Here is a 20,279-nt window from a genome sequence, read left to right on the forward strand (position 1 = left end):
ATCTCTTAATCCCATTCCCCTATTTTTCCCTCCTCTTCCCTCTCCCCACTGGTAACCACTAGTCCTTTTTCTATATCTGTGAGTCTGTTTCTGCTTTGCTATATATGTTCATTTGTTTTATTTGATAATTTTTAGCAGCAAATAGATACCTGATTATAGAGCAGGAGGTAAGGAGGAAAAAATGGACAATGAAGGCAAGTTGTCACCCTGCAACTGCTGCCATCTGTTCTCCTCCCCACCCAGTTCTGAAATGCCCTGGTGCTCTGCTGCAAATACTACAGGCTGGAATGGTGGCTTTTCTCTCTCAAGCCAGGCAGAGTGGTCAGGGAGAAGATCATAACTCAGATCCTCTCTACCAACATCTTTTATCTAAGCACCTAGCCCTTCTTACTCCTGGGGCTGAAGTTTCCTTCTACATCAGGCAGCAATCATCCTTTCCATACTGAGGTCCTTTCTCTCTCAGTTAAAACTTGACTTTCTCAAAATCTACACTCTTCTCTCTCTCCTGGTCATGTCCATTGCCCAGCTGATGTTGACAGTATGTAAACACCTTGCTGCTTACTTGAAATATAACCTTGGACAAGTTATGTAATAGCTTTGGACATTCTGGATACTCTTCTATAAGATGCATGTAATGATTAGGTAATAGGGTTGTTTTGAGGATTTAATTCAGCAAATAATTTTGATTAGCCGAAATGACACGTATAAATCTTCTGGTAAAGAGTAGATATTGAATCAATACTTTGGTCACCTGTGTGAAGAGCTGACCCATTGGAAAAGACCCTGATGTTGGGAAAAACTGAGGGCAGGAGAAGGGGACAACAGAGGACAAGATGGTTGGATGGCATCACAGACTCAATGGATAAGAGCTTGAGCAAACTCTGGGAGATAGTGAAGGTCAGGGAAGCCTGGCATGCTGCTGTCCATAAAGTCACAAAGAGTTGGACATGACTTAGCGACTGAACAACAACAAGTTCTTCATGTAATGCAGTCCTTAGGTCGGGTGTACTGTCCTGTGCAATTCAAAGAAGAAAGACATGACCACTTGTGATGTTTTCTAGAGGTCCAGAGCCTTCCTATAATTTCTGGCATTTCCTAGGGATTTTTACTCTCATGGTCACTTCTCTGACTGGTTTTCCAGGGCTCCCCATCTCACTCAGCTCTACACTTCTTTATTATCCTGTACCCCATATATACACATGTATATACTTGGCTGCAGCAGAGCCAAGTGTGCCTTCCTTTAATTCCCCAAAACATTACCAGTACCAAGTAGGTTCATGTAATAAACTCTTACCAAAGTTTCTGTCGGGGAATGTGTGCATGTGTATGTGCTATGCCTTAGAACAGGATGGCTGGGATGCTGAAAATGAGATCAGACCTCTGGATACTTTTAAAATCACTGATGTTTTACCAAGATGGATTATCTGTTGGCTGACTCTCCTCCCAGTGTCCCTGGTCTCCAGTGACATTGCTGGTTTCCCCTCTCCAGGGTCCTCCTTCCCACAGCCCATGACCCACATAGTTTTCATAACTAAAATGTTCCCACACTAGGATTTCTCTCATGAGAATTGTGAGGACCAGTGGAGGAGGGGATTGTGGCTTGCTCTCCATTGCCTTAAAGGCAACCAGTGAATGAGCAGCCCATATTTTCAATCAATATAAATAGTTTTTGACCACAGGATGCATGAACCACATTTTAAGCTGATTTGTGTGCTATTAGGTGGAGTAGGGGAAAATAATACTAATTTTGAATATTCTCTTGTCTGGGATACTGCACAGCAAGTTTTGGAAGGAGCACAGACTAGACTTCAGAAGACTTGCTTAGAATGGGAAAGGGGCTGTGATTGGGGGGATGTGTCTTCAGCTTGCTGTCAAGAGTCCAGGTCTTGCCCTTTGATTAGCTCTATGACCTTTTACAGGTAATAAAATCCCTCTTGGAGGAGGGTTTTACATCCATAAAAGATTTAATATGCAGTACCTGACTACCTTAAGTGCATGGTCATGGGGCCAGTCCTGTGGACCCAGCTTTGGGGCTTTCTGCCTGAGAAGCTGAGGGAGAAGCCACAATGGGAAGGAGAAGGAAGTACTTTAAGAGGATGGTGCTGCTCCTCCAGAACATGGGAGGTGAAAGTCTCAGATAATGTGGGGTATCCAACATGGGGAGAAGAAGCCAGGGCCTGACCCTCAGCCAGTTGTGTGGAGGCTGACACAGCTGAGGCTGTGGCCAGGAGGAGTGTGTAGATGTCTATCTCTTCCCCTCTGTGAGAGCAGGAATGGAGCTGGCAGAGACTAAAGGGAAATGCTTGGTTGTGGCACAATTTCTATGGGGGGTCTGGATTTGCCTTGGGTATACAGGGAGCCCTGGTGACAGCTGGGAAGGCCTTATAGATGCAAGCACAACAATATTTGTGTTGGGATGTGGGAAGTTGACACTTCCACAAAGAACTTTGTTCCTTGCCCACAGCTTCTTACATAGGAAACTGAGAGTTGAAGTTTCTGAAAAATTACAAAGAAAATTTTACTCATTAAATGGAAGAGAGACAGAGCAGCCACCAGCCCAGATGGGGCTTTATTGTTGTTTAGTCTCTAAATCATATCTAACTCTTTTGCAACACCATGAACAGTAAACTGCCAGCCTCTTCTGTCCATGGAATTTTCCAGGCAAGAATACTGGAGTGGCCTGCCATTTACTTCTCCAGGGGATTTTCCCAACCTGAGAATCGAACCCAAATCTCCTACATCTCCTGCATTGGTAAGAAGATTCTTTACCCCTGAGCACCTGGGAAGCCCAAGATGGGGCTTAGCCTAGGCTTTTTGCAGAGCATGACTTCTGTGCCTGACCACAGCCTGGCACTGGTGAGCTGGGCTGCCTGGGACAGAGCTGCTACCCCAGGGAATCACGGAAGAGTATGTGAGAACTCCAAGCTAGCTTCACTGAGTGGGGTCTGTCCAACAGTATGCCAGGCACATCACAGAGTGAGATTATTTATACCTTCATTTTAGAATTACTTATTGAGTGTGTACTGTATGTGCTGGGGATAAGATAAAAGGCCTTTCTCTAGACTGACAGAGCTCGGGCTTCCCAGGTGGCGCTAGTGGTAAAGAACCCGCCTGCCAATGCAGGAGACATAGACTGACAGAGAACTAACCTGCTGGCCAGGGTCCACTAGAAACAAATTTGTTAGCTCCACCCTGAGGGTGGGAAGCTGGGGCCCAAGCTTTTCTCTTCTCTTGCAGCTACTTTCATCAATATTTCCTCTGCAGCTGAACGGGCTGGGAGGCAACCTGCAATGAGGCCCTGCTCAGAAGACGCCCACCTCTGCTGGACCTCCTGGCTCCTGGGATTCATCAGTCTCCTTCTCAGTGAGTGGCCTGGGCTCCTGGGGAGGGAGGGATGTCGGATAAAGCCAGCAAAGCAGGACCCTACCACTTGGAGTGCCCTTTAGGTTTTGACGTCTCTGTTGAACAAAAAGGGACAAAACTCTGTTATAAGTTTTCAAATGCAGTGTACTTGGTTTAGAGCCTCAGAGTGCAAGGAAAGAATAATATGGCCTTTTTGGTTGCTGCAAGTCTGGGACCCCTGAGCTCAGGCAGCCTTGTCTGCATTAAGAGAACCATTTCTAAGGAGGTAAGGTTGCTTCTGCTACGGTAACAGGGAAGCCAAGAGAGCCTGCGCAGGGTCCTGGGGAGAAGGAGTGAATCAAAGAACATGGCTCCTTGGGGCAGAGGGCAAGGGATTGAGGTTCTCCTGGTCTAGACTCAGAGAGGCCCTGGAAGCTTATACAAGACATCAGGGAGGAAGAGGCCGACTAGAGCCCCAGGTCTGAGCCAGAGAAAGCAACTATGGTCAGGCTCCTTGGGCTTCTCTACTAGAAAGGGATAGTGAACACGCACTCTCCACCAGGGTTTGGGGTGCAGATCCTAGAAGATCTTCACAAAGGAGAGGGTCCTTGCAGTCTCCAGTTTATCTCACAGGAGTTTATAAATTTTGCATTCCACCTCAGTGTTAGTTTTCATTTTGAAAAGTTGAAAAATTACCTCCCAGTAAAACAAGTTCTCTGGGAGGATGCCCTCTATAATGCAAAGCACTGTTTTAGGGCAAAATTCTAGAAACAATGAATCTTTACATCAATTTGGAAATGATTGAACAAGATGGGAAGTTTCTGTACAGTAGAGTATTATGAAGCCTTAAAAAAAAAAAAAAAAACAGTCTACCAATTGGCTGGGAGGTATTTCTAATTTTTGATAGTGTCAGATGCATGGATTTCCATCAGTAAGATGCAGAAAACTATATATAATAAAATCTTAAACTTGTAAATGAAACAGTAATCTTCGATATTTAAAATCATCTATACACCCACGTACTTATAAAAGTAGGAGAAAATGCAGAAGAAAATTTAATAGATGACTAACAGGGGATTAAAATGGGGGAAAAGTTTGGAGGTGGGAGAATAAAAAGTGGAGGGAATAAGGAGTTGAGCAAAAATGAGGAACTGAAAGAAAAAGAGAATGTCCTAAAGAAGGATGTGTACCAAGCAATTATCCTTCAATTAAAAATAAATTAATTTAGAAAATTCACAGGAATAATGTAGATACATCTATAAATTTATGAAAGATTAGACAATTGTATATATAAAAATTAAATACAAACTAATGAAGAAAAGAAGAAAACATTGTGGATTGTGATTTCTGGATCAGTTCAGTTCAGTTCTGGATAAAATTAAACAAATTAGAGAGCATTTGTAAAACCGGGCCAACTTATATTACTGAAGGGCATTGAAATAAGGACTATATCCCATTTAACTAGATTGCTTCTGTCTACAGTAAAATATAGACTGTCTTCACTTTTCCAGTGTTATTTAACTGCAAAAATATGTTCAAAATTATAGTCTTATCCAAAGTCTGGGACTAGAAATTCACAAATAAAAAATAAAGAGATGGACACAAAGTGAGATAAAGGGAGAAAAAAAGAGAGAGAAATGGTTTGAATTTCTCATGTTAGAGATGAGACAATCTGCACACAGAGAAGGAACATGACTTCCTCGGGGTCCCCCGGGATCTGGGAAGGAGTGGAACTTGTTGCCCCCTTAGCCCCAACCTCCATGGTACTGAGTGAGATGGACACTTCCCAGTGGAGGTTGGGCACCCTGGGTGAACTGGAAGAGGCATCATTGGAAGGAATGTTAAACTGCTCTATACATTTGGAGGGGTGGGTGGTGAGGGGTGATGCTGTGGGTGAAGTATCTTTTTCTTTATCATTCTTAACATCTTTAACCCTTTTCTGGACATGAGTTTGGAAGTAGTGGGAAAGGAAGCTTGAAGGTGAGTTCAGTTCGCGCTGTAATTTCCCAGAGACACAGAAGCTACTGGAGAGGTTGGGGAGATGCACTCACCATAGCAATAGTCTCCTTCATGCCCTCAGTGTGTCCCTGTGTCTACTGGCAGAACACAAAGAAGAAAGGGTCCCTACCATCACTGGCATCTAGAGAGAGTCATGGAGACGGAGATGTGCAAAGGCACAGGTGGGTTTGATTACGAGTTGAGAGACAACGGCGATTGATTTCCTGGTGTGATGACGAAAGAAGGGTCAGAAACGGGAACAAAATTTTATGTTGATTTTTTAATTTTATATCATTTAAATAAACTTTACTCTCTTCTTTATAACCACAGCCTTTCTGGCTTAATTTTCTTCTTCAGGATTAGCCCTTTTGTAGTTCACAATGCTCTTACTGTCTGCCTTCTTTTTCTATGTCTTCTTTCATCTTCTTCACAGCTGGTGCTCACCACCAGCTTGAGTCCATCCTCCCTGCAGCCTGAGAGATGAGCCTCCTCTCTCCCTGGTTCTCTCATTTCCAGCAAGTGTAGGGTCTGGTGGATCTGCTGTTTAACTCCCTGCTGGCCAGAAGTCCCTGGTCTGCTCTATGTCTGACTCTGCAACCCCATGGACCGTAGCCCGCCAGGCTCCCTTGTCCATGATATTCTCTAGACAAGAACACTGGAGTGGATTGCCATTTGCTTCTCCAATGCATGAAAGTGAAAAGTGAAAGTGAAGTCGCTCAGACACGACTGACCCTTAGCAACTCCATGGACTGCAGCCTACCAGACTCCTCCGTCTATGGGAGTTTCCAGGCAAGAGTACTGGAGTGGGCCCTGCTCTGCTAAAGCTCTGTAATTACTTGCTTCCCTTTTCCCAGGAGAGAAAGTTGGAGAATTAGCCTCCAGAAGCTGCTCAGATCCTGGTGATGAGACAGCAGTGCTGGGAGGGGAGCCCCTGGGGAGGGCAGGGACAGGGTGGGGGGCTGGTGGGAGCTCCTGCAGGGGAGAAGCCCTGGGCTGGAGAGGGAAGCCCCAGTGCCAGGTGTGGCTCTGCCCTGTGTGACCCAGGAGAGGTTCACCCGCTGGGGGGCCTCCTCCTCTGTGACAGGAGGGGACTGGGCAGATTCCCCCCTGAAGCCCTTCCCAGCTTCTGTCCCCTGAGAGGACTCTCCTGTGTGTACATCAAGGCCTCTGCTCTGTCTCTTCATCCCATATTGTCCTAGCCCTGTGTCACGCCAGGGACTGACAGCAGTGAACCTGTCTAGGGTTCCTTCAAAGAGGAGACCCCGGACCATCACTGTGGTCACTTCTAGGCCCTGTGTAGAATGAGGGATGCTGTTCTTCAAGCATTCCCTTTGGAATCCAGTCTGGCCCTCTGTTTTCTCTGCCTCTGCTCCTGAGAGGGGTGTTTAGACCACCTCCTGAAAGACATCACCCTTCAGAGTCTATGGAAACTTTGTTTGCACACCATGCTCTGAAAGTATAGTAAAGCAGTATTAAGCCTAATGTAAGACTCCAGGCCTGTGAGGGAAGCTGAAGGGACTGGGATGGAGGCCTGACCCCAGGGAGATTCAGTGAATAAGTGATTAAATAAATACAAAGAAATATCCAAAATACACATATATATGAATACTGGCCTGAGTCATTCTCTGCTTCTAATGAGAACCAGGAATGGGTATAAGTACAATAGAGGAGGCAGGCTTGATATGAGGAGAACTTACTCATTTGGAGAGAGAACATTTTTTCCTGACAGGCAGAGGCCAACCCAGGCGGATCCTGACCTCCTGGAAAAAGCAAATTAATGTTCCCTTCAGGATAAGGCTGTTCTGCATTACTTTCTCTGGTCCTGTTCTGTCCTACCCTGTCCCCAAAAAGGGCAGAGGGTATCCGGTCCCTGGGGCCTGTATCTGAAGAAGGAAGGTGGGCTCAGGATGGGGTGGCCCTAAGGGGAATGTGCCCACTGGTCTCAGCTCCGCAGGAAAGTGATCCGGGAAGGCCCACTGCAACATCTTGGGCACTGGCTAGGGAAGTGCTGACTCGGTGGCAGGGACAGCAAAGCTCACTAAATGATCACTTGCTCACTCTCATATTCTAGTCCCTGGCAGTTAGCCAGGCCCTTGTGACCCGTGCTGGCCAGAAAGCAAGAGCAGACAGCATCCTACTTCTGGACAGAAATGTGATTCTCCCGTTTCCCCTCCCTGCTGTGGGGCTGGGACCCTGTGAGGACTCTGTGGGCTCCAAGGAGGTGGTGGAGCCTCCACTCTGTGTGACGGGAACCCTCCCTTGCTCTCTTGTGGGGACCTGTGGTGGGGGACATAAACTCCTCTTGTTCTAAGACCTTGAGGTATTAACTGCTTGTTACACAGCACAGCCTAGCCTCTCCTGACTACCACACTGCCTAGAAGCAAGAAGGAGAACAGCATTCATATTTGTATTAGGTATTTACTGTTGTGTAACCTGTCACCCCAAAAGTTAATGCCTTAAACACCGTCAGGTAGAGTGTCACATTTTCTCTAGGTCAGGGCCCAGGGGTGGCTCAGCTGAGTCCTCTGGCTCAGGGTCTCTCAGACTGAAATCAAGGTCTTGACTGAGGCTAGGCTAGACCCTGATGCTCCGGGTCATCTGGGAAAGATCTGCTAGCAGGCAGCTCCTGTGGCTGTTGGACTGAGGGCCTCAGCTCCTCCCTGGATGTTGACCGGAGGCTCCCTCAGTTCCTTGTTACATGGGTCACCCCAGTAGGGCAACTGACAATATGGCAGCTGGATTCCTCAGAGCAAGCAAGGGAGAGAGTGAGAGAGAAAGAGTGTGTGTGAGTATAAGCAAGAGGAAAGTCGCAGTCTCGTGTACTCTGAAATCACCGAGTGGCATCCATCGTGTCTGCTGCGGTCCATTCCTGAGAGCAAGTCACTAGGTGCAGTCCACACTGCAGGGAAAGGGGTTAAACAAATGTGCGAGCACAAGGAGGCAGAGATGTAAGGAGGCAGTTTAGAAGCACCTTCTACAGTTTTGCACCTAATTTGTGCCTGAAAAAGTGCTCGTGCTTTTCACTTGTGATGCCATTTAACTTATACTGACCTTATGAGGTCGGTAAGGAAATGTCAGGTTAGCAAATATATGTAACCTATTCAATGTTAAACTTCATTAGAAAGAGGACTTGATTCCAAAAGTTGTTTCAATTAATTGTACTTGGCTGTCTTACTATAATTAAGGAATTATCCTGGGTGGATTTCTTTAAAAAGAGGTTTGTGTGGGTTCTTCCTTTATTATTGATGAAAAAAACGTATGTCCAGTTTCCAGTCCTTTAGGCATCTGCAGCACTGGGGCCAAGAGTCCTGGTGCACATGGTTCTGAAGTTCAGGATCCTGGAGCCTGTGTCCCCCTGCAGGGGATCCGAGGAGGTTCTGTGGTGTTTAACGTGACCAAGAAGCAAGAAGCTGAACCAGAGGAGGTCTCGTGGGCCTTTGGCCCTGAGTCAAACTACAGTGTCCTGCTGCGAGTCCATCGTGGGACAGATACTCCAACCTGGGTCAGCCTCCAGGACAAGTACCAGCAGAGGGTCCATGTGCCCAACATCTTGTCCCTGAAGATTGAGAACCTAACCTCTGAGGACAGTGGACAGTACCGGGCTCGAGTCAGCTTCCCTGGAGGACTCGAACTTATCCAGGTTTTCTGCCTCACTGTCTATGGTAAGTGACCCCTCCTCACCATGGCTTCCCTCCTGCTTTTGTCCTAGGAGGATCACATAGACCCCATTTTGTAAGATTTTATTTAGACCCCCAACCTTCAGACTCTGTCTTCTCACCCAACAATAAGGTGTTGCATGTTAGCCACAAAAGGAGAGCAGACTTGAGATTCACCAAAGGGAGAAAATCCCTTCAGTATTTTGAGGGAGGAAAATGGGAATTTATATGGTAACATTAATTGTTCTTTCCAAAACTGAGTTGCTTAATTTCTCTATTTGTTTTCTATTACTACTGTAACAAACTACCAGAAAAAACTTATGGCCTTAAAACCTCAAATTGATTATCTTACCATTTTGTAGGTCATAAGTCAGCCTTGGGTCTCATGGGGCAAAATCAAGGTGTTGGCAGGCCTGTATTCCTACATGGTGACTCAGGGGAGAATCCATTTCTTGCCTTTCCGACCTTCAAGTGGATACCTGATTTCCTTGGCTGGTGTCCCCCCTTCATTCATCTTCAAATCATCAAATTCATCTCACATTGCATCCATCTGATCTGTTCTTCTGCCTGTCTTTTTCACTTCATTTTTGATGAGAAGTATTTAATTTTTTTACAGTATGCCTTTTACTGTGATCTGTGACAAATCAGCTAGATTCAGCATTGTAGTGAACAACGACAGCAACAACAACAGCTTGATAGCAACAAGCAACTTTTTTATTAAAAAAATAAGAAGTCCTTGAATATTTGCAGTTGCCAAAATACACAGATACTAAGCAAGAGGCCACTTGAGAAAGGAAAATTAAGATACCAAATGTTTAGGCCAATAAACAATGGTAACAGAGTCAATTCGAACTAGTATGAAGTTAATTTTTTTTTAAGAAAACACTTTATTGAGGTTTGATTGACATACAAAGAGCTGTGCATATTTAATATATCCAACCTTGTAATAGGATTTCTAAGTGAATTATTTTGCACTTGAATGTCTTATAGTTGCAGATGAAATAGGTATTGAGATCTGTTTGGCTAGAAAAAAGAAATAGTTGAGAAAAGAAATAATAGTTAGGTGGCTTTGGGTGAGTCATTTAACATCATGTAACTTGATCTAAGAAGTGACAGTAATTCTTTATTTTTCTTAAGGCATTCGCTGAACCAGGCAATTGCTTAAAATTCCTTCCAGTTCTAAGAGAGATTGAATTGGTGAATTATCTTAGGGAAATGTCTCAAGAAGATATTTCCTCAAAAATTTAAGACATTATCAGATATATCAGATGGGCTCATAAATTATAATAAAGTTTATATTAACTATATAGTATTATTTTTCAAAAGAACTATAGGTAATTTTCATATGTGTGTGTGTGTGTGTGTGTGTGTGTGTATGTATGGACTTCCCCAGAGGCTCAGCAGTAAAAAATCCACCTGCAGTGCAGGAGCCACAGAAGACATAGATTCGATCCCTGGGTTGGGAAGATCCCCTGGAGGAGGGCATGGTAACCCACTTCAATATTCTTACCTGGAGAATTCCATGGACAGAGGAACCTGGCAGACTATGGTCCATACGGTTATGAAGAGTCAGACATGACTGAAGTGACTGAGCAAGCACATATACTAGTGAAACTGTCACCATAACTTATGCCAAAAAATTAGATCCATCCCCTCCAAAAGTTTCCTTCTGCCTTCTTCATTTGATTGTTGTTGTTGTTGCTTATGTAACAGCACAAAATTTAAGTGTAGTCTACAGTGTTATTAATTATAGGCATTATAATTGCTTTACATATATTATATAGTATTGCTAACTTTAGGCACTACGCCATACAGTAGATCTCTAAGATTTATTCATCTTGTGTAACTGAATCTTTGTACCTTTTGACTAATACCTACTCATTTCACCCTCTTCCCAGATCTGTGCAAGAACCCTTCCACTCTCTGCTTCTATAAGATTGAAAATATAAGACTCATCATATAAGTGGTTTCATGTAGCATTTATTTGTTCTTCTCTCTCTGGCTTACTTTACTTAGTGTAATGTCCTACTGCTTCATCTATGTTTGTCACAAAAGACAAAATTTCCTTCTTCTTTAAGTTTGAATAATATTTCTCTAGATGACAGTGAAAAGGAGAGTGAAAAAGCTGGCTTAAAACTCAATATTCAAAAAAAGATCATGGCATCTGGTTCCATCACTTCATCTCAAATGGACAGGGAAAAAGTAGAAACAGTGACAGATTTATTTGTTTGGTTTCTAAAATCACCACACACAGTGACTGCAGCCATGAAATTAAAAGATGCTTGCTCCTTGGAAGAGAAGTTATGGCAAACCTAGACAGCATATTAAAAAGCAGAGACATCACTTTGCCAACAAACATCATCTAGTCAAAGCTATGGTTTTTATAGTAGTCACGTACAGATGTGAGAGTAGTTGGACCATAAAGAAGGCTGAACATCGAAGAATTGATGCTTTCAAATAGTGGTAGAGAAAATTCTTGAAAGTCTCTTGGACAGTAAGGAGATCAAACCAATCAATTCTAAAGGAAATCAACCCTGAATAGTCATTAGAAGGACCAATGCGGAAGCTGAAGCTCCAATACTTTGGCCACCTGATACAAAGAGCCAGCTCTTTGGAAATGATCCTGATGCTGGGAAAGATTGAGGGCAAGAGGAGAAGGGTGAGACAGAGGATGAGATTGTTGGATGACATCACCAAGTCAATGGACATGAGTTTGAGCAAACTCCAGAAGACAGTGAAGGACAGGGAAGCCTGGCATGCTGCAATCCAGGGGGTTGCAAAGAGTTGGACATGACTTAGTGATTGACCAACAACAATATTCCTTTGTATGTATATACCACATGTTTATCAACTCACCTGGCAATGGACATTTAGGTTGCTTCCATGTCTTGTATATTGTAAAAATTTTGCAGTGAACATGGAAGTGCAGATGTATTTTTGAAATCCTGGTTTCTGTCCCTTTAGATATATACCAAAGCATAATTGCTGAATCATAGAGTAGTTATAAGTCATAGACAAAGTTATGGTTTTTCCAGTAGTCATCAGGTATGGATGTGAGAGTAGGACCATAAAGAAGGCTGAGCATCGAAGAATTGATGCTTTTGAACTGTGGTGTTGGAGAAGATTCTTGAAAGTCCCTTGGACTGCAAGGAGATCCAACAGTCAATCCTAAAGGAAATCAGTCCTAAATATTCATTGGAAGGACTGATGCTGAAGCTGAAACTCCAATACTTTGGCCACCTGATGAGAAGAAATGACTCAGCGGAAAAGACCCTGATGCTGGGAAAGATTGAAGGAGGGAGGAGAAGGGGATGACAGAGGATGAGACAGTTGGATGGCATCACCAACTTGATGGATGTGAGTTTGAGCAAGCTCTGGGAGTTGATGGACAGGGAAGCCTCACATTCTTTGATCCATGGGATCGCAAACAGTTGGACACTCTGAACACGACAGTTCAGAGTGACTGAACTGAACTGAGGACGAGATGGTTGGATGGCATCACCAACTCAATGGGCATGAGTTTGAGCAAGGTCCGGGAGTTGGTGAAAGACAGGGAAGCCTGGCATTCTGCAGTCCATGGGGTTGCAAAGAGCTGGATGCACAACTGAGCAACAGAACAACAGCGAGTAGTTATATTTTTAATTTTTGAGAAACTGTGTACTATTTTCCAAAATGGCTGCACCAATTTACAGTCCCACCAACAGTGTATGAATATCCCTTTTTTTCCAGCCCATCAGCAACACATCTTTTTTTTTCTTTTTGGTAGTAGCCATTACAACTGGCATAAGAGTATACTCACTGTGGTTTTGGACTTCCCGTGTGGCTCAGCAGTAAAATAATCTGCCTGCAGTGCAGGAAACACAGGAGATGCAGATTTGATCCCTGGGTCAGGAATATCTCCTGGAGGAGGAAATGACACCCTGCTCCAGTATTCTTTCACACATTGTGGTTTTGATTTTCACTTTCCTGGTGATTAATAATGTTGAGTGATTTTTCATATACTTGTTGGCCATTTTTATATCTTCCATTGACAAATGTCTGTTCAGTTCATTTTCCCATTTTTAACTGGATTATTTAGGTCTTTTCCTATTGAGTTGTATGGGTCCCTTATAAAATTTGAATACTAACCATTTATCAGATATATAGTTTGCAGCTATTTTCTCCCATTTCTGTAGGTTTCCTTTTCACTCTGTTGAATGTTTCCTGTGCTGTGGAAAAACTTTTCAGTTTATCATAATCCCATTTGTCTATTTTTGCTTTATTGTCTATGCTTTTGTTGTCATATTCAAATAATTGTTGTTGAGGCCAGTGTCAGGAAGATTTTTCCCTTTGCTTTCTTCTTAGAGTTTTACAATCTCTGGTATTACTTTTAAGTTGTTAATCCATTTTAAGGTTTTTGTGTGTTTTTTTTTTAATTTTATTTTATTTTTAAACTTTACATAATTGTATTAGTTTTGCCAAATATCAAAATGAATCCACCACAGGTATACATGTGCTCCCCATCCTGAACCCTCCTCCCTCCTCCCTCCCCATACCATCCCTCTGGGTGTCCCAGTGCACTAGCCCCAAGCATCCAGTATCGTGCATCAAACCTGGACTGGCATCTCGTTTCATACATGATATTTTACATGTTTCAATGCCATTCTCCCAAATCTTCCCACCCTCTCCCTCTCCCACAGAGTCCAAAAGACTGTTCCATACATCAGTGTCTCTTTTGCTGTCTCGTACACAGGGTTATTGTTATCATCTTTCTAAATTCCATATATATGCATTAGTATACTGTATTGGTGTTTTTCCTTCTGGCTTACTTCACTCTGTATAATAGGCTCCAGTTTCATCCACCTCATTAGAACTGATTCAAATGTATTCTTTTTAATGGCTGAGTAATACTCCATTGTGTATATGTACCACAGCTTTCTTATCCATTCATCTGCTGATAGACATCTAGGTTGCTTCCATGTCCTGGCTATTATAAACAGTGCTGCGGTGAACATTGGGGTACATGTGTCTCTTTCCCTTCTGGTTTCCTCAGTGTGTATGCCCAGCAGTGGGATTGCTGGATCATAAGGCAGTTCTATTTCCAGTTTTTTAAGGAATCTCCACACTGTTTTCTAGAGTGGCTGTACTAGTTTGCATTCCCACCAACAGTGTAAGAGGGTTCCCTTTTCTCCACACCCTCTCCAACATTTATTATTTGTAGACTTTTGGATTGCAGCCATTCTGACTGGCATGAAATGGTACCTCATAGTGGTCTTGATTTGCATTTCTCTGATAATGAGTGATGTTGAGCATCTTTTCATGTGTTTGTTAGCCATCTGTTTGTCTTTGGAGAAATGTCTATTTAGGTCTTTGGCCCATTTTTTGATTGGGTCATTTATTTTTCTGGAGTTGAGCTGTAGGAGTTGCTTGTATATTTTTGAGATTAGTTGTTTGTCAGTTGCTTCATTTGCTATTATTTTCTCCCATTCTGAAGGCTGTCTTTTCACCTTGCTGATAGTTTCCTTGGATGTGCAGAAGCTTTTAAGGTTAATTAGGTCCCATTTGTTTATTTTTGCTTTTATTTCCAATATTCTGGGAGGTGGGTCATAGTGGATCCTGCTGTGATGTATGTCAGAGAGCGTTTTGCCTATGTTTTCCTCTAGGAGTTTTATAGTTTCTGGTCTTATGTTTAGATCTTTAATCCATTTTGAGTTTATTTTTGTGTATGGTGTTAGAAAGTGTTCTAGTTTCATTCTTTTACAAGTGGTTGACCAGATTTCCCAGCACCACTGGTTAAAGAGATTGTCTTTAATCCATTGTATATTCTTGCCTCCTTTGTCAAAGATAAGGTGTCCATAGGTGAGTGGATTTATCTCTGGGCTTTCTATTTTGTTCCATTGATCTATATTTCTGTCTTTGCCAAAGCACCATTTTTTGAGAAGACTTCCCTTTCCCCATTGTGTATTCCTGGTTTCCTTGTCAAAGATCAGTTGATCATATATGCATGGGCTTATTTCTGGGATTTTTATTCTGTTCCATTAGTTTATATGTCTGTTTTTATGTCTGTTTTAAGTAGCACTGTATACTTTGAAATAAGGAAATGTGATGCCTCCAGTTTACTACTTCTTGCTCTAAGCTGCTTCTACTATTTGGGATCTTTTGTGGTTCCATACAACCAGTCCATTCTAAAGGAGATCAGTCCTGGGTGTTCTTTGGAATGACTGATGCTAAAGCTGAAACTCCAATACTTTGGCCACCTCATGCAAAGAGTTGACTCATTGGAAAAGACTCTGATGCTGGGAGGGATTGGGGCCAGGAGGAGAAAAGGATGACAGAGGATGAGATGACTGGATGGCATCACCGACTCGATGGACATGAGGTTGGGGGGACTCGAGGAGTTGGTGATGGACAGGGAGGCCTGGCTTGCTGCGGTTCATGGGGTCACAAAGAATCAAACACAACTGAGTGACTGAACTGAACTGAACTGATGAATTTCAAGATTTTTTTCTCTTTTTGTAAAAACTCCCTAATTATATTTAAACAGTTTGGACAGAATCTATAGATTGCTTTGGTACTGTGAACATTTCAACAATATTAATTCCTCAAATTCATGAACGTGTAATGTCTTTCTATATATTTGTGTGTATATATCTATCATCAATATTTATAGTTTTTGGTACACAGATCTTTCAATCCTTAGTTAAGATTATTCCTAAATATTTTATTCATTTTGATTGTAATGTAAGTGGGATTGTTTCCTTGATTTCATTTTCAGATAGTTCATTGTTAGTGTATAGATGTGCAAAAGATTTTCATATGTTGATTTTGTGTCCTGCAATTTTGTTGAAATCACTAGTTCTAAAATAATTTTTCTGTGGAATCTTTAGATTTCTCTACATACAAGATCATGTAATTTTACTTCTTCCTTTCCAATTTGGGTGCCTTTTATTTCTTTTGCTTGCCTGCTTGCTGTTGCTAGAACTTCCAGTCCTAAATTGAATAGAAACAGCAAACAGACACACTTGCCTTGTTCCTAACGTTAGAGGAAAGCTTTAAATCATTCACCATTGAGTTTGATGTTAGTTGTAGGCTTTCATATATGGCCTTTATTGTGTTAAAATAGCTTCCTTCTATTCTTAATTTGAGAGTTTTAAATCATGAAAGAATATTGGTTTTTGTCATATGCTTTTTCCACATCTATTGAATTATTGTGTGATTTTTATCCTTCATTGTTTTAATGTGGTATATCACATTATTTTTTTTCTTTTTTATTATTTTTTTAACTTTACAGTATTGTATTGGTTTTGCCATACATCAACATGCATCTGCCACGGATGTACACGTGTTCCCCATCCTTTGATTTGCATATTCTGAAACATCGTTGCATCTTTAGATTAAATCCCAGTTGGTCATGGTGTTTGATCCTTTTAATATTTTGTTGAATTCCATTTACTAGTACTTTGGTGGAGATTTTGCATTTATGTTCATCAGGGTCATTGGCCTATAATTTTTTGTGTGGTGTGTTAGTTTGGCTTAGGATATGCCAACATCTTTAAATGTGTTTGTTCCCTATACTACTACTTTTTTTGGAAGTGTTTAAGAGGGATTAGATTAATTCTTTGGTATGTGATTTTATAAAATTCACCTGTGACTCCATTCAGTCATGAAATTTTCTTTGTTGGGAAGTTTTTTGTTGCTAATTAAAACTCCTTATTTATTATTATTGATCTGTTCTAGTTGTGTATTTTCTATTGATTCAAACTATATAGGCTGTATGTTTCCAAGAATTTATCCTTTTTGTTTTTTCAGGATTTTGTAGTTTGATGGTATATAATTGTTCATAATGGTTTCTTAAGATCTCTTTATTTCTGTGCACCAGTAATCTCATTTTCTGATATTAATTGATTCTTCCTTGTTTTTTTTCTTGTCTTGCTAAGTCAATTTTGCTTATCTTTCCAACACACTCTTAGGTTCACTGAGTTTTTTATTGTCTTTCTAGTATCTATTTCATTCATTTCTGCTGTAATGCTTATGACTTCCTTACTTCTGCCAACTTCTGGCTTAGGTTTTTCTTTGTTTTAGTTCCTTGAGATGTAAACTTAAGTAGTTTGAGAACTTTATTCTTTAATATGTTTATCACTATAAAATTCTTTCTTAATACTGCTTTTTTAATTTATTTTTTAATTGGAGGATAATTGCTTTACAATATTGTGTTGGTTTCTACCTTACAACAACATGAATCAGCCATAAGTAAAAATATGTTCCCTCCTTCTTAATCCTCCCTCCCACTCCAGCTAGCCCACCCCTCTAGGTCATCACAGAATACTGGGCTGAGCTGGCTGTGTTAACTTCCCACTAGCTATCTATTTCACACATAATAATGCATATATTGCAAAGTTACTCTCTTAATTCATCCCACCCTCCTCTTTCCTGACTGTGTCCACAAGTTTGTTCTGTACTTCCAAATCTCTATCCTGCCCTGAAATTAGGTTCATCAGTGCCATTTTTCTAGATTCCATATACATGTGCTAATACGTGATATTTGTTTTTCTCCTTATGACTTACTTCACTCTGCATAACAGATTCTAGGTTCATCCACTTCACTACAACTGACTTAAATTAGTTCCTTTTCATGGCTGAGTAATATTCCATTGTATAGGTAACAATTTTATCTGCTTATAGACATCTAGATTGCTTCCATGTCCTGGCTATTGTAAATTGTGCTGTAGTGCACACTGGGGCATATGTCTTTTTGAACTATTTTTTTCTCTGAGTATATGCCCAGTAGTGGAATTGCTGGGTCATATAGTAGCTCCATGCTGCGATTCATGGGGTCACAAAGAGTCAGACACTACTCAGCAACTAAACTGAACTGAACTGAACTGAACTGATGGTAGCTTTTGTGAAAGGAGTATGACAAGGCTGCCTGCTGTCACCCTGTTTGTTTAACCTATACACTGAGCACATCATGAGAAACGCTAGGCTGGATGAGATACAACTGGAATCAAAATAGGTTAGAGAAATATCAACAACCTCAGTTATGTGGATGATACCACTCTAGAAAGTGAAGAGGAACTAAAGAGCCTCTTGATGAGGGTGAAGGAGGAGAGTGAAAGAGCCGACTTTAAACTAAACATTAAAAAAGTTAAGATAATGGCAACTGGCCCCATTACTTCATGACAAATAGAAAGGGAAAATGTGGAAGTAGTGGTAGATTTCCTCTTCCTGGGCTCTAAAATCACTGTGGATAGTTATTGCAGCCGTGAAATCAGAAGACAAGTGCTTCTTGGCAGGAAAGTTATGACAAACCTGGAGTGTGTTGAAAAGCAGAGACATTGCTTTGCCGACAAAGGTCCATATAGTAAAGGCTATGGTCTTCCCAGTGGTCACGTATGGTTGTGAAAGCTGGACAGTAAAGAAAGCAGAACGCAAAATAATTGATGCAGAATGCAAAATAAGTGGTGCTGAAGAAGACTCCTGAAAGTCGCTTGGACAGCAAGGAGATCAAACCAGTCCATCCTAGAGGATATCAACCCTGAATACTCATTGGAGTGACTGATGCTGAAGCTGAAGCTCCAGTATTTTGGTCATCTGATGTGAACAGCCAACTAATTGGAAAAGTCCCTGATCCTGGGAAAGATTGAGGGCAGAAGGAGAAGAGGGCATCAGAGGATGAGAAGACTGGATGGAATCACTGACACAATAGACTTGAATTTAGGCACACTTTGGGAAAAGATGAGGAACGGGGAGAACTGGCATGCTGCAGTCCATGGGGTTGCAAAGAGTTGGACATGACTGAGAGATTGAACTGAACTGAGCTGATTCTGACCTGTGTAAGGTGATACCTCATTGTAGTTTTGATTTGCATTTCTCTAATAATGAGCAATGCTGAACGTCTTTTCATGTGTTTGTTGGTTAGTACTGCTTGTGCTTCCTTCTGTAGGTTTTATGGGCTTCCCTTGTGGCTTGGATGGTAAAGAATTCGCCTGCAATGTGGGAGACCTGAGTTCAATCCCTGGGTTGGGTATTTTTTTCCTTTTCTTTTACTCAAGATATTTTTTTATTTCCCTTAAGATTTCTTCTTTGACTCAATGGTTATTCAAAAATGTGCTAGTAATTTCCATGTGTTTGTAAATTTTCCTATTTTTCTTCATTTATTGTTTCCTAATTTCATTCCATTGTGATGGAAAAGATATTTGATATAATTTCTTAAATTTTAAGTATTGTTTCATGGCCTAACATATGATGTATCCTGGAGAATGTACTGTATGCACTTGAGAAGAATATGAATTCTACTGCTTTGGGTATAATATTCTGTTTGGTACATCCATTTGGTTCGTTATAGTTGGTAAAGTATTGCCTGCAGATATAGGAAGCTTGGGGCTTGTGCACTGGAATGACCCAGAGGGATGGTATGGGGAGGGAGGTGGGAGGGGGGTTCAGGATGGGAACACGTGTACATCTGTGATGGATGCATGTTTATGTATGGCAAAGCCAATATAATATTGTAAAGTATAAAATATAATAATAATAATTAAATTTTAAAAAATTGCCTGCAGTGCAGGAAACCCCAGTTTGATTCCTGAGTCAGGAAGATCCCCTGGAGAAGGGATAGACTACCCACTCCAGTATTCTTGGGCTTCCCTTGTGACTCAGCTGGTAAAGAACCTCCCTGCAATGGGGGACACCTGGGTTCAGTCCCTGGGTTGGGAAGATCCCATGGAGAAGGGAAAGGCTACCCACTTCAGAATTCTGGCCTGGAAAATTCCATGGAATGTATAGTCCATGGGGTTGCAAAGCATCAGATGCAACTGAGTGACTTTCATACAAAATACATACATACATACAGTATATGTTTGTTAGCTCCATTTGGTCTATAGTATCATTCAAGTCTGCTGTTTCCTTCTTGACTTCCTGTCTAAATTTTCTATCCACTCTTGAAAGCAGGGTATTCAAGTCCACAATCATTCTATTGCTATCTATTTCTTATGTCACTGTATGCTCTATATATTATAGGTGTTCTGATGTTGGATGCATAAATATTTATCATTGTTATATCTTCCTATTGAATTGACCCTCTATCATTATGTAAGGACTTCCTTCGTCTTCATGACAGCTTTTGATTTAATGTCTATTTTGTTTGCCATCAGTGTAGCCACCCATACTCTCTTTTGGTTCCCATTTCCATGGAATATCTTTTCCCATCCCTCACATTTAGCCTATGTGTGCCCTTAAAACTAAAATGAGTCTCTTGTAGATATCATATATTGATATTGTATATCATATATATATAAAGTTAAGTCT

At 41.5% G+C, this 20,279-nt stretch overlaps 1 protein-coding gene across 3 annotated transcripts in view; it reads left to right on the forward strand.

Annotated features, from left to right (window-relative positions):
- The first annotated feature begins 3,108 nt into the window (after positions 1 to 3,108).
- The window catches only part of LOC109579169 (CD48 antigen-like), a 49,323-nt gene continuing 32,152 nt past the window's right edge, over positions 3,109 to 20,279 (forward strand). Inside the window, exons 1-3 of one of the 3 annotated variants that reach the window (XM_070784330.1) lie at positions 3,109 to 3,363; positions 5,423 to 5,522; positions 8,607 to 9,002. In XM_070784330.1, coding sequence (XP_070640431.1) covers positions 5,495 to 5,522; positions 8,607 to 9,002 — 424 coding nt within the window. In that variant the 5' untranslated portion in view covers positions 3,109 to 3,363; positions 5,423 to 5,494. The remainder of the gene's footprint in view (positions 3,364 to 5,422; positions 5,523 to 8,606; positions 9,003 to 20,279) is intronic. The other 2 variants (XM_070784327.1, XM_070784320.1) reach the window with 2 other exon arrangements.

Source organism: Bos indicus, chromosome 3, assembly GCF_029378745.1.
Source record: "Bos indicus isolate NIAB-ARS_2022 breed Sahiwal x Tharparkar chromosome 3, NIAB-ARS_B.indTharparkar_mat_pri_1.0, whole genome shotgun sequence".
Classification (NCBI taxonomy): Eukaryota; Metazoa; Chordata; class Mammalia; order Artiodactyla; family Bovidae; genus Bos; species Bos indicus.